Source organism: Drosophila simulans, chromosome 3L, assembly GCF_016746395.2.
Source record: "Drosophila simulans strain w501 chromosome 3L, Prin_Dsim_3.1, whole genome shotgun sequence".
Lineage (NCBI taxonomy): Eukaryota > Metazoa > Arthropoda > Insecta > Diptera > Drosophilidae > Drosophila > Drosophila simulans.
In genome coordinates this window covers 3,281,375-3,294,945 of record NC_052522.2, presented here as the reverse complement: position 1 = coordinate 3,294,945, position 13,571 = coordinate 3,281,375, and the positions used below count along the sequence as shown (strand labels likewise).

General features: G+C 45.4%; 5 protein-coding genes across 7 annotated transcripts in view; 3 read left to right on the top strand and 2 right to left on the bottom strand.

The window, feature by feature from the left end:
- Window positions 1–6,445, bottom strand: part of LOC6736632 (spectrin beta chain, non-erythrocytic 5) — a 31,142-nt gene extending 24,697 nt beyond the window's left edge. The window contains exons 1-2 of one of the 3 annotated variants that reach the window (XM_016170782.3): window positions 6,279–6,445; window positions 5,457–5,605 (exon numbers count right to left, since the gene is read on the bottom strand). The gene's annotated coding sequence lies outside the window, so the exon portion shown is untranslated. The remainder of the gene's footprint in view (window positions 1–5,456; window positions 5,606–6,278) is intronic. The other 2 variants (XM_039293311.2, XM_016170775.3) reach the window with 2 other exon arrangements.
- A 50-nt stretch (window positions 6,446–6,495) lies between these two features.
- LOC27206256 (drosomycin) lies at window positions 6,496–7,236 on the top strand. Its single transcript, XM_016170297.3, has one exon. The coding sequence runs from the start codon at window positions 6,911–6,913 to the stop codon at window positions 7,127–7,129; it is 219 nt and encodes a 72-aa protein (XP_016030223.1). The 5' UTR covers window positions 6,496–6,910; the 3' UTR covers window positions 7,130–7,236.
- A 180-nt stretch (window positions 7,237–7,416) lies between these two features.
- On the top strand, window positions 7,417–7,789 carry LOC6736633 (drosomycin). Its single transcript, XM_002083453.4, has one exon. The coding sequence runs from the start codon at window positions 7,483–7,485 to the stop codon at window positions 7,693–7,695; it is 213 nt and encodes a 70-aa protein (XP_002083489.2). The 5' UTR covers window positions 7,417–7,482; the 3' UTR covers window positions 7,696–7,789.
- A 520-nt stretch (window positions 7,790–8,309) lies between these two features.
- Window positions 8,310–10,236, top strand: LOC27209428 (osteopetrosis-associated transmembrane protein 1). Its single transcript, XM_016184863.3, has 5 exons — window positions 8,310–8,546; window positions 8,606–9,086; window positions 9,142–9,329; window positions 9,386–9,566; window positions 9,619–10,236. Exons 2-5 carry the CDS (start codon window positions 8,756–8,758, stop codon window positions 9,924–9,926), a joined length of 1,008 nt encoding a protein of 335 aa, XP_016030222.1. The 5' UTR covers window positions 8,310–8,546; window positions 8,606–8,755; the 3' UTR covers window positions 9,927–10,236.
- LOC27209318 (mediator of RNA polymerase II transcription subunit 15) lies at window positions 10,177–13,460 on the bottom strand. Its single transcript, XM_016184759.3, has 2 exons — window positions 12,713–13,460; window positions 10,177–12,656 (listed from the first exon to the last, which is right to left on the bottom strand). The coding sequence occupies exons 1-2, from the start codon at window positions 13,229–13,231 to the stop codon at window positions 10,425–10,427; spliced, it is 2,751 nt and encodes a 916-aa protein (XP_016030219.1). The 5' UTR covers window positions 13,232–13,460; the 3' UTR covers window positions 10,177–10,424.
- Window positions 13,461–13,571: the final 111 nt, after the last annotated feature.

The following is a 13,571-nucleotide window of genomic DNA, read 5'->3' as shown; positions in this document are numbered from 1 at the left end:
TTGGGCCGCTTAAATATTTGGCATTTCTGCTTTGGCTCTGTTACGCTTGTTGATTCCGATCGATTGTACGCAGCGAAGTATGCAAACCAGAGTAGCGAGGTTGGTTTTCGGTGGAAAGACAGGGGAGCCCAGAAACAATTTACGAGTGCGAGTACGAACACACATGCGCATTGTTCTTCGGGAACCCAGCTGCATGGGCACTAAAATGCGAAATCAATGCCCCACCACCGAGAGCATGGTAATGTGGGGAATACTCGGGGAATGACCATCAACCATCAACCATCAGTCATCAACACCTTCTTGTTGGCTTGTAGAGCTGGCCAAAAACATCGACAACCGTTGCACCACAAACACAAAAAGCCAACAGGCCAAGAACCAGCGGCGCTTTTATGGCTTCATCTCTTTATCGTTGGTAACGACGCGATGACATCCCTTGATAGTTTTCACAAGCTCAATGGCTCGGCTCCTCTCACCTTATATACCCCGCATACCCCTTATACCAAAAGAAAAGAAAAAAAAGCGTAATGAAAACCCAGACAAAGGAGAAGAAATAATTACAGCACAGAGTACAAAATTCTACCGCTTCCAGTCAGCGGAAACAAAGTGCGCAAAATGTAATTAATTGCCACAGGCCCTCGGCCCAAAAGGCAAATTCATATGCAGCCACAGTGCGGTTCGCAACTGTAAAGCTAACTGGGGATCTGCTGTTGGCGATGATATCACACAATAAAGAAGACAGGATGAAGTCATTTGTAGGCAGAAGTAGCTTAAACTTTGCAGATTTAGACAAATGGATGTTCTTTGGCACCTTTAGTAAGTCTTTGATGTGATGCAACATGTAAAAGATTCTTAGCGAACTATACAAACGATATATATTCACTTGAAGCACTGTCTCCACGAACATTAAAAGATCTAAAGACTCCAAGGGTCTTTGCAGCTCTCACGCTGCTCCTTTGATGAATGAAACTTTTTGTTTGTTTCTTTAACTTTGCTCGGCTGTTTGTTGATCTTTCTCGCAACTAATAAGCTAAATATTATGATTGGGCCCGTGGCCGTAAAAACAAGAGGAATTCAATGCGAAGAGAGTCGCGAATCTCACTCGATTAAATTTGGCATTGTCTTTCCGTTTTCGTGTGGAAGTTCCTCTGATTTCGGACTCTCTCGCTTGATTGGCAAATTGCTCAGATTTAAGAGCCCAGTCAAGGCTATATTTAATGTTTCTTTCTTTTTTGTTTTCTGCTGATAAGATTTCTATTTCTGTGCTACTGGTCGAGCCAAGCAAAAAACTAAAAAAAAAACTATTGACTAACCGGAATTTCAACCACTTCCGCTGGATAAGTCGGGTTCCATTGAGCTCGAGCACCGAAACCGAAGCCACTCGCTGCGCCAAACACTTGACTCGATTAGCCAAATTCCACAGACTCGCCAAAAACTCCAAAAAAAAGCTAGACGGCTTCATAATAAATAAGCTCAAATGCGAACAACCTGCTGGCAATTGTTTATGGCCCAGGTCCGCAAACTCGAAAGCCTGGCCAAAACAAAGACCAAATCTTCGGGGCCTTTTCTGCTGCCAGCCGAGTGAAAGAGAGCCACCTCTTGGCCGCGAAATTTCACCTGGCAGAAAGGAAGGCAAGAGCAGGTTTCAAGGTTGCCATCGCGATCCACTCCTGTCGCCTCCACGATGCGAAATAATGGCTCCCAGGTGGCACCAATTCGCTCTGGCATCGGAGTGAAACACAATGGAACCCAACAATCATAACCCTGCGCATAAATGATTTGAAGTTTTTATGTAAGTGGAGCCAAAGAAAAAAACCGAGCTGATCTGCCAATTATATTGATATCTTAAAGATACTAAAAAGCAGCCACCTTGAAATCGAATTCTTAAAATACCAATGCTCGTTTCAAAATGCCAGTGTGTTCACAACACAACTTCATAGTTTGGCAAGAGTAGTAAAGCCTGTCTATTACTTTTATTCATCAGGAATTGCAATATTTAAATAATTTACCAGACAATCTGCAATGCATATTTACTCATATGAGGCAAGAATTAACGATCTTGCACTTTGAACTTTGGCTGGGAACCGATCTCGGTAATCGCCTAGCCACATAGTAACGACTAACGAAATTCCGCCAAGCCTCGACGTTCCCAAGAAAATAAATAATTTCCCTCTAAAGCGTTTTGTGTGGGCACATTTCCTGCGTTATTTATTGTTGTGCGAGGGACCCCGGTGATAAGCACTTTGGTCTGGGCAGATTTTTGGCCAGCTCGGTCGACAGACTGCGACTTACAAGACCGAAATGAGAAAAAGAAAGCAAACCGCGAGTGCGAGTACAAAATACAAAATAAAATAAATAATAAAAAAAACAAGACCAGAAGAAAACCAGTTCCTGAGCGAGTTTACTTTTAGTTGTTGTTACTGGCTTATAGCCTTGAATGTGCATTTCACGTTGTTGCTGGTTTTCAGTTTTTGGTTTTTGGCGCGCGCTCAGGAAAACATAAAAACTGGTTGGAAGTCTGAAGCTGGCCAAGTTTTCCCAAACTTCCAAAACTAAGAAAACCGCACAATTGATAGACAAGTGAAATGGGCAGCCAAAGAGAGCGAGAAATTCTCTTGTATATAGCGGTTTATTTTCGCACACGACTTACGGTTATTTTCTAATTACTTCCCAAGTAATTTGCATGCACAGAAAAAAACGAGACTATTAGTTATTTCTCAGAAATAAACAACAAATAATATCCAACTTAAAGAAGTTACCAACAGAAGTACAGGTCCAAAAAATTCCTATAAACATAACTAGTGGATTCAGTTCTTATACCTCGACCAACAAATCTATTTATTTAGAAAAAGTATACATATAAGGATGTACTTTATAGCAATTAGTCATTTCTTAAATAACGAATAGATTCATAGGGAAGTATTCTAGAGAAGAACTTGGAATCGTATGCACATCATATTAACATCATTCACACCGATCGTGTCAGATGGGATCTTTTGCCAAAGGGGTGCTCCATTGCTTATCAATTTGGCAAGTGACATTAGTTATTTTTAATGTTTTCCGAATAGATTACTTACAATCAATGATGTTGGACTTGCACCCAGAGATAAGCGCAAATGGGTTAAATAATATTGAATGCATGCATTTGACATTGTCAACCGAAACGGATCGCAGAAGGCAATGCTCCTCTGCGGAATCGAGTTCAGCAAGTCAATTGCCATTAACTCCGGCGGCCTTTCATTTCATTTAGGGGTAATTACAATTACAACTCCCCCCAATCACTTGCACTCGAGCAATTGTTTTATCTTTATGATTCAGTCCCTTTGATTTCATAACCACTCGAAAGTGACCACAGTTCAAAAAACTACAGATGGGATTGCCTAATACATGATACTAAAACCTTTTTTGTGCATTGCAAGTGAATCAGAATAATTTAAGTATTTGATCGTTTAAATAAAAAATGAATACATATCATAATATTTCGAAATGCAACAATACAATTTACAGCTAAAACAGAGTTTCCTTTTACCAATTTTGACTGTACCCGCCTCATAATGCTGACACAGCGATAAGACCCATTTCGTAAAATCACAAAAAGTCGTTCTAAATTTGCTTTATGGCCTTTGATTGATGGGTAGGCGGTGTGGTTCGGAAATAAAGCGGTGATTGATTGATTGACTCTTTGGCTGATTTTGAATGGGGATTATGCACAGTTTACACTGGTCAAAAAGAGGAAAGGAGTCACTTGAAATGGAATCGATTGAAACGAAAAGTACAGCGCGCAAATTGCGCAAAATCCCAAAGAATGCCGCCTTAAAAACTCCAATAAGAGCACGGCCACAGCAACAAGAACAACACCGCCCAGCTGCAGTGCAGACATCTAATTGGAAAAAACAACAACAAAGAGCAAAGATATAAACAAGTCCATGTGCAGTCATTTGCTAGTGCTTGGGTCTTTTTTCGAGGGGAATGTAAAAAGAATTGAAAAATGGACCAACTGGGTCTCCACTCCAATAGGAATTCTACTTATATCGCTGCCAGTTTGACAGCCACTGGACTACTGATGTCTAGTGCTGTTGTTGCACTTTTCCTGCAGAGATCGGCGTCTGTTTACAAACAGAAACACTCGGGGTAGTATGTTTAGAACCTTTAGTTGCCCATTTTAATTACTTTCTAAATTATCTTGGTTCCAAAAAGAGTTCACGTTCAACAAATCGTTGTAGCATATAACATATAAAAGCAACAACACTTTAATAATTAAACTCGTGGTTGCAATGCAAGATGCTTTGTATAGAGGTTAAACGCTGTTATATTATTATAACACTACTTTGTTAAGATCTCATTGAGCTAATTTAATCATTACAAGACAACATTTAATGTGTTATTACCGAGCTGGCCGCAACTGTATGCAAATGGGCTGCTGCATTGGGGGCGTTGGCTTTTCCCCCCGCCTCTGCGATGCAGCCCCCCTCCCCCCCCTCCCCCCACACGACGCCATGCCTTGGCCTTGTTGATAGTCGTTGGCCTCTTGGCTGACCCGTTGAGTGTAATTGAATTTAAGCGGCAATTGTCTTGCGAATGCATTTATTGCCATTGCACTTTGCAAATCACGGTGCGCAGCCAGTGGCTCCCAAACTTTCACGCTTAACGGTGCTGCAGCATGCCTAATGAGCGAGCGAGCAGGCAACCAGTCAGAGCGAGAAAGCCTCTGAACGAGCGGAATGCGGTTTAAAAATAAACCAAGCCCAGAGCGAGACGGCCAAAACGGGTGAGGAGCGACAAGAGGGCGGGGGCCAAAACGTGCTTGGGCTTAGACCCTATTTAGCCTAGTTTACGACTGGCCAGCACAGCCCAGAAAGAAAGAGAGCCTGGTTTAGAGACACCTGTGCCCAGCGAGAGCGGGCGAAGGGAAAAGGGGGAGGGAATCCCCATGCCCCATACCCTCGTTATGCTAATTCACAGCAGAACTACAGTCAAGCCTCCACAACTGAGACGCTCATTAATTCAGATTTGAAAATAAGACTTTATAAGCTTTAGCATCTTGAAGAAGCCTTGAGATGCACTTAATCTTACAACAAGGAATAGTTATAGATTGGAACTCACACGTTCGTAGTTACACTTTATAAATACTTAATATCTTGTTTAGCTATATTTCAGCTAAGTGAGGTCCTCCAAGCCAGAGTAGACTGTATGTATGCCTGTATATGACAGCCTGGCAGTCTTTACGACCCTTTCGCACGCAACTTAACCACAGTGGAAGTGGATAGGTGGTATTAAATGGAAGATCGAGCCGGGATCGGGAGTGCCCTTTACCGTTTACAGTTTGGGAGCCGCAGCGATGTTATGCAACACCTTGCGCCGGGTTTATTGGCTTATAAAGTGGAGCATCGGACCGTAAAACATCCCATATTTTTTTAACGATCTTCTCTCTTCCATTCCGGTTTTTGTACTTCGCTTACCTTTGACAGCCTCGTAGTATCCCAAATCCAGCGTGAATGATTTACGTTAGTATCCTGGCGCACAAGAAATTATATTTATTCTCCAGATTTCTGGATATCTGGATGCCTCCTGCTTTGCAGTTACTTCTTTCCGTTCTCGTTCTTAGCTGCTGCAATTAACATAAATTCCCGTATTTATTTGTTTTTTCGCCGACTGTTTTCACTACGATCTTTCTCCTCCTTTCGCCACTCTTCCCACTTTTCTTATTCACGCACACAAACAGACACACACGCACAGAGTGAAAATCGAAAGATGCAGACGAAGATGGTTATAAAAAACAAGAGAACGCGAACAGGAGGAGGAGAAGGAATGGAGGAGGATGGGGAGCAGAAGTGGGAGAAAAACCGGAAAGTTGTTTTTGTTGTTCGACCATAAGCGGCGTTCTTTGGTTTTGGTTACAAAAACAAGCCGAAAAAGTGTTAAAACCGAAGAAATCTTAACGTTTTTCAGCGCTTTTTGGGGATTCTGTTTTAATTTATGCCAAAGAATTTTTGTCACTTGTTGCTGCTTTTCGACCTTAATAACAAATTCCAATGCACACCAGTTGCTTTCACACGCAAAAACCAGATTAGTGGGTTTTTTCTATTGTTTCGGTGTTTTCATTTCTGTTTTGGGGCAGTAATTAGAAATAGACGCGTTTTAAACACCGGCGCAACAGCAACAACAATGGAATTTTCTAATTAGCACAAAAACTACAACGAGCAGAACAACAACAATGTGCAATGTGAGCAGCTTAAGAGAGCGAGAGCGCAAATAAAAGAGAGAATTGAAACGCTGATTACGTTTTACTTATTGGCCCGCTTGTTGTTTCTTTACTTTTTATTTTTTTTGCACGGCTTTATTTATTTTTCAGTTAGCGGTTTTGGGATCCAATATTCAGTCCGCGCGCACGTCTTGTCAAATCGCCGATCAGAGAAAAACTGACTATTCAAAATAGCCGATCCGGTTCTCAGTAAAATTTGAAAATTAAGTCATGGTATTCGAGGTTCGCGATAACATGGTCACACTTCTACGTGAAGTTATCGATGTTTATATCGAATTTGGCGCCCTCCGTTGGAATTTAAACTTTATAAAATTTTATTCGAAAATATAAGTGCTTTAAGCAATAAGCGCGAAGCAGCGAATATCTCTATCCTGTTGTTTGGGTTGTGATATTTAGTGCATTTACTTTTTGCTTTTCCTTGAACCATTCATGCGATCTAGATTGAGAGACGTTCTTACAATTATATTGTGTGTATTGTATATTAATCCAGACAAAATGTAGTATCAATAAATAAAATCGAACGACGCTGGCAGCGACATCGACTAGTCCAGCCCTATATAAGCTCGTCGAAAAGCACTTGAAAACAAATTCGATCCGAATCTCAATTGATTAGTACATCAAAGAAAACGAGCACCCCGAAAACTACTGAAAATGATGCAGATCAAGTTCCTCTTCACCTTCCTCGCTCTTCTGTTGCTGGTCGTCCTGGGCGCCAAGGAAGCCGATGCCGACTGCCTGTCCGGAAGGTACAGAGGTCCCTGTGCCGTCTGGGACAACGAGACCTGCAGGCGGGTTTGCCGGGAGGAGGGACGAGGACGAGTGAGTGGTCACTGCAGTGCCAGGCTGCAATGCTGGTGCGAAGGATGCTAAACTTCCCCGAAACTGGATCACTTCTATGAACTCAGCATGAATTTGTATCAATCCCAAAATCCAATTTCCTAATTATTCACATTTATTGAAAATAAAATCAAGTCAAGAACCAATATATATTGTTCAGATCAATGCATTGTTATATTCGGCACGTGTTGAAATTGTAAAGGCAGCCGAAAAGTCTGGGTAAATATTTTTATCTCCACGAGATAAATTTCACCACAGCGTCGTTACTGAGTGCAAAACTTACAGATCGGGAGGTATTTAAGCGCTTATTCTGAGCTGAGAGCGATCAATTTCTTGAGGGTTGCATTTCGTCAATTACTAAATCAACTAAGTCAACTCCTACCGAAATGATGCAAATCAAGTTCCTAATTGCCTTGTCCGCTGTCTTGATGCTGATTTTCCTGGGAGCGGAAGAATCGCATGCCGACTGCCTTTCCGGAAGATATAGGGGTTCCTGTGCTGTGTGGCACAGGAAGAAGTGCAGAGATATCTGCCATAGAGAAGGACGAACCAGTGGACACTGCAGCCCCAGTCTAAAATGCTGGTGCGAAGGATGCTGAATAAGATGTACATGTATACCCATTTAGGTTAGAAGAGTCTATCCATGTGCATTGAGTAATAAATAGACAACCCTTCCTGACCTATGGATAAAAATTTTATATATTTTACTGATCATACGGAACTCGATTGATAACGGAAAAACCCCAAGCTTTATTTGCTCCACGTAATCGTACAAGTTAGTTGTTTTGGGTCATTCATCTGTAAAAAGATGTATTTCAGCATTACAACTGCCCCGCATTTATGCATCTATTTATGTAACTCGCTTAGGTTCCTTTCATCGAAATAATCTCATTGTGAAGGGTTGTTTACAGATTTTTCACAAATAAATGATAAACAATGCTCTGAGTTTGATCAGCAGTTGCCTAAATGAAACGTGCAATTTTAAAGTAAACATCGTGATCTATTTTTGATATGATACTCACAGCAATTAATCTTCATAATGGGGAAAACGGGAATTTGGTTAGGGTATTAAAAGAAATCAAAGACAACTGAATTTACAATTGCAATTTAGGAGAGAAAACTGGCCAATACTATAAAAGAAAATTTGAAAATTTGCGCCAACTTTCTAGCGTTGCCAGATGTTCCACGCTTTCATAGCGGTTCCTCACTAAAAGTCGAAGTGTAAAAGGCTCGATATTTTCGGACATCTAACTAATCGCTGTTGTTTTGTTTATAAATTCACAGAATAATTGCTTCTATTGCAAGTGGACAACTATTTGGTGTGCCAGTAACTTAATGCATGCAGAACTATTGATGGATGATGTCTCCAGCAGATAGTCAAGTGCAATACAAATATATACGAATTTATAAAAGTATTTGTTAAATTGTGATATTGTTTAGTGTGCAGAAGGTAAGAATGTGAGTTTCATTAGTAATGCCAACAGCAACTCACCCGACACTCCCCTTCAGAAAGAATATATTTCATAGAAGAACTTGGGTGTGCGAAAAGCGAGCACCCGTATCAATAACCCGAAGCACCAGCGGATTCGCCGGCTTTCCGCCCTCCTGGTTTCCTCCGCCATCTCCTTCGAGCAAGCGAAGAGCAAAGCACACGAAAAGATGCGGAGGTACATTGCATTCTTGGGGCTTATCCTAACCCTAAGTGGACAGTTTAACCTGCTGCTGGCCGGGAAGAAACATTCCTGCGAGAAATTGCTCGGCGATCTTGGCGATGCACAGAGCAAGTTCATCTACTGCGCCACCACGAAATCAGTGCCCGTGAATTTGTGTGAGGGCTGCTTCGATCTCTACCACAATCTCACCAAGGATTACGGAAACCTAATTGCGAATGACACCTGTGCCAAGCGTTATTTGAACTCGGACAGGATCAATATAGTGGCTAACACCCAAGGAATCCTCACTAGCCTGTGGCAAAAGGCCAACTGCGAAAGTGTGCATCAGTACTTTGTTCATTTGGGATTCACTAATCTTTTCCTACTTTCCAGATTGCTTCAGGGATAATTTTTGGATGGTATACAACGATACCTCAACAAAGTTGCAAGATTGCTTGGAATCTGCTAGTCCGGATATAGTTTGCTTCAAGTGCAAAAACGATTACGTGAATCTAAATGACTTCTACCTTAGCATGGAAAAGAAAGTCGGTGGAAGTGTGTGCTTCGATCTGCAGGACAATGTAAGTCCAAATTTATCATAACATTTGCCTATTTTTACAGCTTCACTTTTGCTTAGATGAACCGCACTCGTTTGAATTGGTCGAAAACGCTGAAATGCTGTCAACGCGAGGTGAAGCTGACCAACTTCCTCATCGCCGTTGGGGTAGTTGTCCTGCTGCCCATTTTCACATTCTATATCACGGCAATTGTAGTGACCAGGCGGCGGGAGGCCAATCATGGCTTGCTCAATGAGCAGGGTAGGAAAGATCGTCATTGATTAAGCCCATATTCTGATTGTTGGCATTTTAGAGCCTGAACTGGACGCGCCCTCCACGTCGACGCTAATCACGGCTGCCGTGCTGTCCACTTCAGTAGAAGATCCTGTTGCAATCTCCGCCCGAACAGAAAAGATCGCCAGTGTATTCAACGGAGCTGGAACTCACCTGTTGGACGTGTCCAGTGATGAAGAAACTCCTCGTAGTAAAAAGGTTGCTCACACTCACCTGTTGGACGTGTCCAGTGATGAAGAAGCTCCTAGAGGGAAAAAGGTTGCTCACAGTCCCGAATCCGACTACTCCAGTGACGATGAGCCTCTTGAAAAGCCCAAACGAGCGTAACAAGACCAGGTGGAGTGTCCATTAGGAGAACCATCGATATCAGCGTAAGAAGAATGTTTTTAAATTTGAACAATCTAAGGAAGCAAAGCTCAAGATTTTGGAATTTCATTAGCTAATATGCCCTCTAAAACTATATATTGCCTTATGTCTAACCAAAAACAAAACACTTTTATATAACATTTGTATAGCCATATACATATGTGATATATATATATATATATATATATTAAAACAAAACATGGCAAATCAATTCCTTTTTAGCATTTTGTATGCACTTTATTGTTGGCAAGTAAAACTGCACTTAAGCCTACGAGTTTAAATCGAATTAATGCGAAAGAAGATCAGGGTCATGTCATCATGGAAAGGGCCCTTCCACCGGATTTGCGTACATGATAAGTTTAGCACCTAGCCTAACACTAAGATAACGATTAGCAAAGAAAGTGCATTGGCCGGGTTCGTTCGTTGGTCGACTTTGGATCCTTCCCTAATCTTAAGCCCTTATCCGTATAGGTTGCCATGTGCGGACGAGGTCTGGAAGTGGACCAAACTCCCGTGGGTCTGCAGCGCCGGTTGGTAGTAGGCCTGGTGGTAGTGCGAGGGCGGAGCCGGCTCGTTCACCTGAATCTGATGGTAGTTGGTGAAGGGCTCGTGCTCGACCACTTCGCGAACCGTCTGGAATGGATGGTTGACAACGATGCGGCGCTTGTGAAAGGTCTCGCTGGTGGCGGAGGCATCAGTTGGCGCGGCTGTTGCTGCGATGACCCTCTCGTTGGGTTTCAGATGGCCAGCGGCTCCATTGAGCGAGACGTCCACATCGGGCTGGGACTTCGATTGGGACGGAGTAGCTTGGGTGGCGGATACCTCGGAGATGGGTGCTTCCACCAGACGCTGGGACTTCTGCTGCCCCAGATCTGCTCTTTGCTGTCCCCTGTCGCAGTCCGGAGCAATAGTGGTGGCCACCACTGCAGACTTCTCCTGGTCACTGGCTATCTGGATTTGGATGTGGGTGTTTTGTTGCTCCTTCTTGGGCTCCTGCTTCTGCTCCTCTGGTTTGGGTGCCTCAACCAGCCGCGAGGACTGGCTCTCCGTACTGTATCGCACCTGGGGCGACTGGACGAGTCTGGAGGAGTGGTTGTCCGGGCTGAATCTCATCTGGGAGTAGGGCGCACTGTAGTCCAGCTCCTCGGCAACGCGCTGCCGGGATGGCTGGTTGTAGTACGTCCTAGGAGTTTGAGGCTTTGAATACAACACAGTGGGTCCAACGTGGTTCCTGAGGTAGGGCTTTATCTCGGTCACCTGGGCGGGCACCTCCTGGATTCTTCGCTCCTTCAGGGGCGTTTGGCTTGTGCGTCCCAGGTAAATGTTGTGCTGCGAGGGCGGCAAGTGAATCTTGTGCTCGTGCTTGATTATCTGGGTGGGTCGCTCGTCTTCCTTCTCCTCCGCCAGCTCCAGTCGCGCTGGCTTGGCCTCCACACTGCCGGCACTCACATTGGGCAGATATTCGCCGGAGAAGTAGTCGTCGTCCTGGTTGTATGGCTGGCGGTTGAAGTTGTTTCTCTGTTGATAGACCCTTTGGCCTGATCGGGAGTAATCCTGCTCCGGTTCCGCGCGCTGGATCATCTTGGGTGACAGGTGCTTGGCGTTGATCTTGACGGCGTTTCCATTGGCATCCACTCCGGATATGAACGAGGGTGAGCTCTTTCCACCATCGGTGACATCTCCCAGGGGCTGCTGCTGTTGCAACCGGGACTCCACGAAGTCATCTTTGGGCTGCTGATCGTAGGAAGGCATTGTGGTCACACTGGAGCCGATGGTGGTGGACTGCTGATCCTTGGCGGGAGCTGGAGCTGCATCATAGGACGGCCTGTACTCGGGCACATTGTTGTTATATGTCTGCGACTGGATTTGACCATTGTTGCTGTTGCTGTAGGCGGAAGCCACTGCAGGATGGGGATGTCCCAAAGGCAGCAGGGTTTCTCCCTTGGGAATCTTGGCAACCGGATGCTCCAGCTCAACGACCAGAGTTCCCGCCGGCTTGATCACCACACGCTCCTCGATGTCATAGAACTCCTTTTGGATGGCTGGATGACGGACCTCGTACTTCTTGGCCTTCAGAGCTGGCTGCACTATTTGGATAGTCTTGGTGACAAGGGGACGCTGGGGAGGAGCATAGCCTCTGGCAGGAGCAGGTGGCAGATAGCCCGAACCTCCCTGGTAGCCCGACGGATCGGCATAGTCCTCGTACCCCTGGCCATCATCAACCTCTGGCGGATATTGATCCTGGTATTCCACTTCCTGTCCATCTTCGTAGCTGAAGCCATTGGGATCGTAGCTGGGGCGATTGTAGCTGGTAGCGGAGTCGTAGCCAGATGAAGAATCAGATGGCAGGGCGGGCGCCGGGGCAGCAGGTTGACTCGATGCGGTGGAGACGGAGCTAGAGGAGGAGGATGAACTGGAGCTCACCGCCGGCGCAATGTTGGCCGTTTGAATGGGAGCCTGCTGGGGCTCGTAGATGGGCTTGCTGTCCTGGGCCGCCTCCACATTCGCACTCTGTCCCTGGGTGGCAACGGGAGCAGCCACCTGGCGCTCGAACATGCGCAGCTGCTGCGACCGATGTCCTCCAATCGTCACCAGCTTCTGGGGAGCAGCATCGTCCACTGACGAGGACGAACTTATTCCGGAGCTGGTTTGAGTATAGCGCTGCGGGGACGGATTCGATGACTCGTAGACCTGGAAGGTAAGGTAGTTTACTTGAGGGCTGAACATGTCACCTTCTTTCCACTTACCGTCTCCACGGTGGGACCATGGCTGTGGTAGGATTGGATGTACCGCTCGAACTCCTGGTTCTGGCGGAGCTGCTGGTTGCGCTGTCGGAATTGGCCACTATGAGGCGGCTGCTGGTGGATGGAGGGTCGTCGGCTGTGATTTCGGCGACGGGGCAATCGTCCGTTTTTGGACATGGGTGGCTGACCCTGAGCCGGCGGCTGCAATCCCAATCCCTGGCGAGGAGATAGCTGCTGGGGCTGCTGTTGCTGCTGGGTTTGAGACACCTGTTGCTGCTGCTGCTGTTGTTGCTGGGACTGGGACTGGGATAGCACCTGCTGCTGTCGCTCCTGGATGCGCTGGAACTGCTGATCCTCATCCCTCTGAGGACCCGCCCTCAGCTCGGCCGGAGCCATACCATCGACGTACTTTACGTCCGCCGGATTCGTGGCCGGTTGCTGGGCAATCGAGATGTTGACATGGGTGGCCGCATCCACCTGGCTGCAGGCCACCAGCAGGAGCACCAGCACTCCTCGGAACATCCTGTTCTGATCCTGTTTCCACTCCGAAGTCAAAAATCCTAGCTGTGTGTCCAATCACTGCTGACCACCACCAAAGCTGACCGCTGTCTGATCGATCGTGGAGTGTGCTCCGCATATTTATACGGATTTCGGGCGGATTCGGAATCAAAATTGGGGGAGCGATCGCATTCGCAATCGCGATCGCGATCAGTGTCAAAGTCAACTGCAGCACTGGGAATAGCAATGCATACATACTATGGCGACGATAGCTTCGATAGCTCCGCTACTGACCTGGACCAAACTGTTTAGGGATGAGTCTCAGATGCTTAACCCAGTTCTACAATTAAAGGCATTCGAGTGA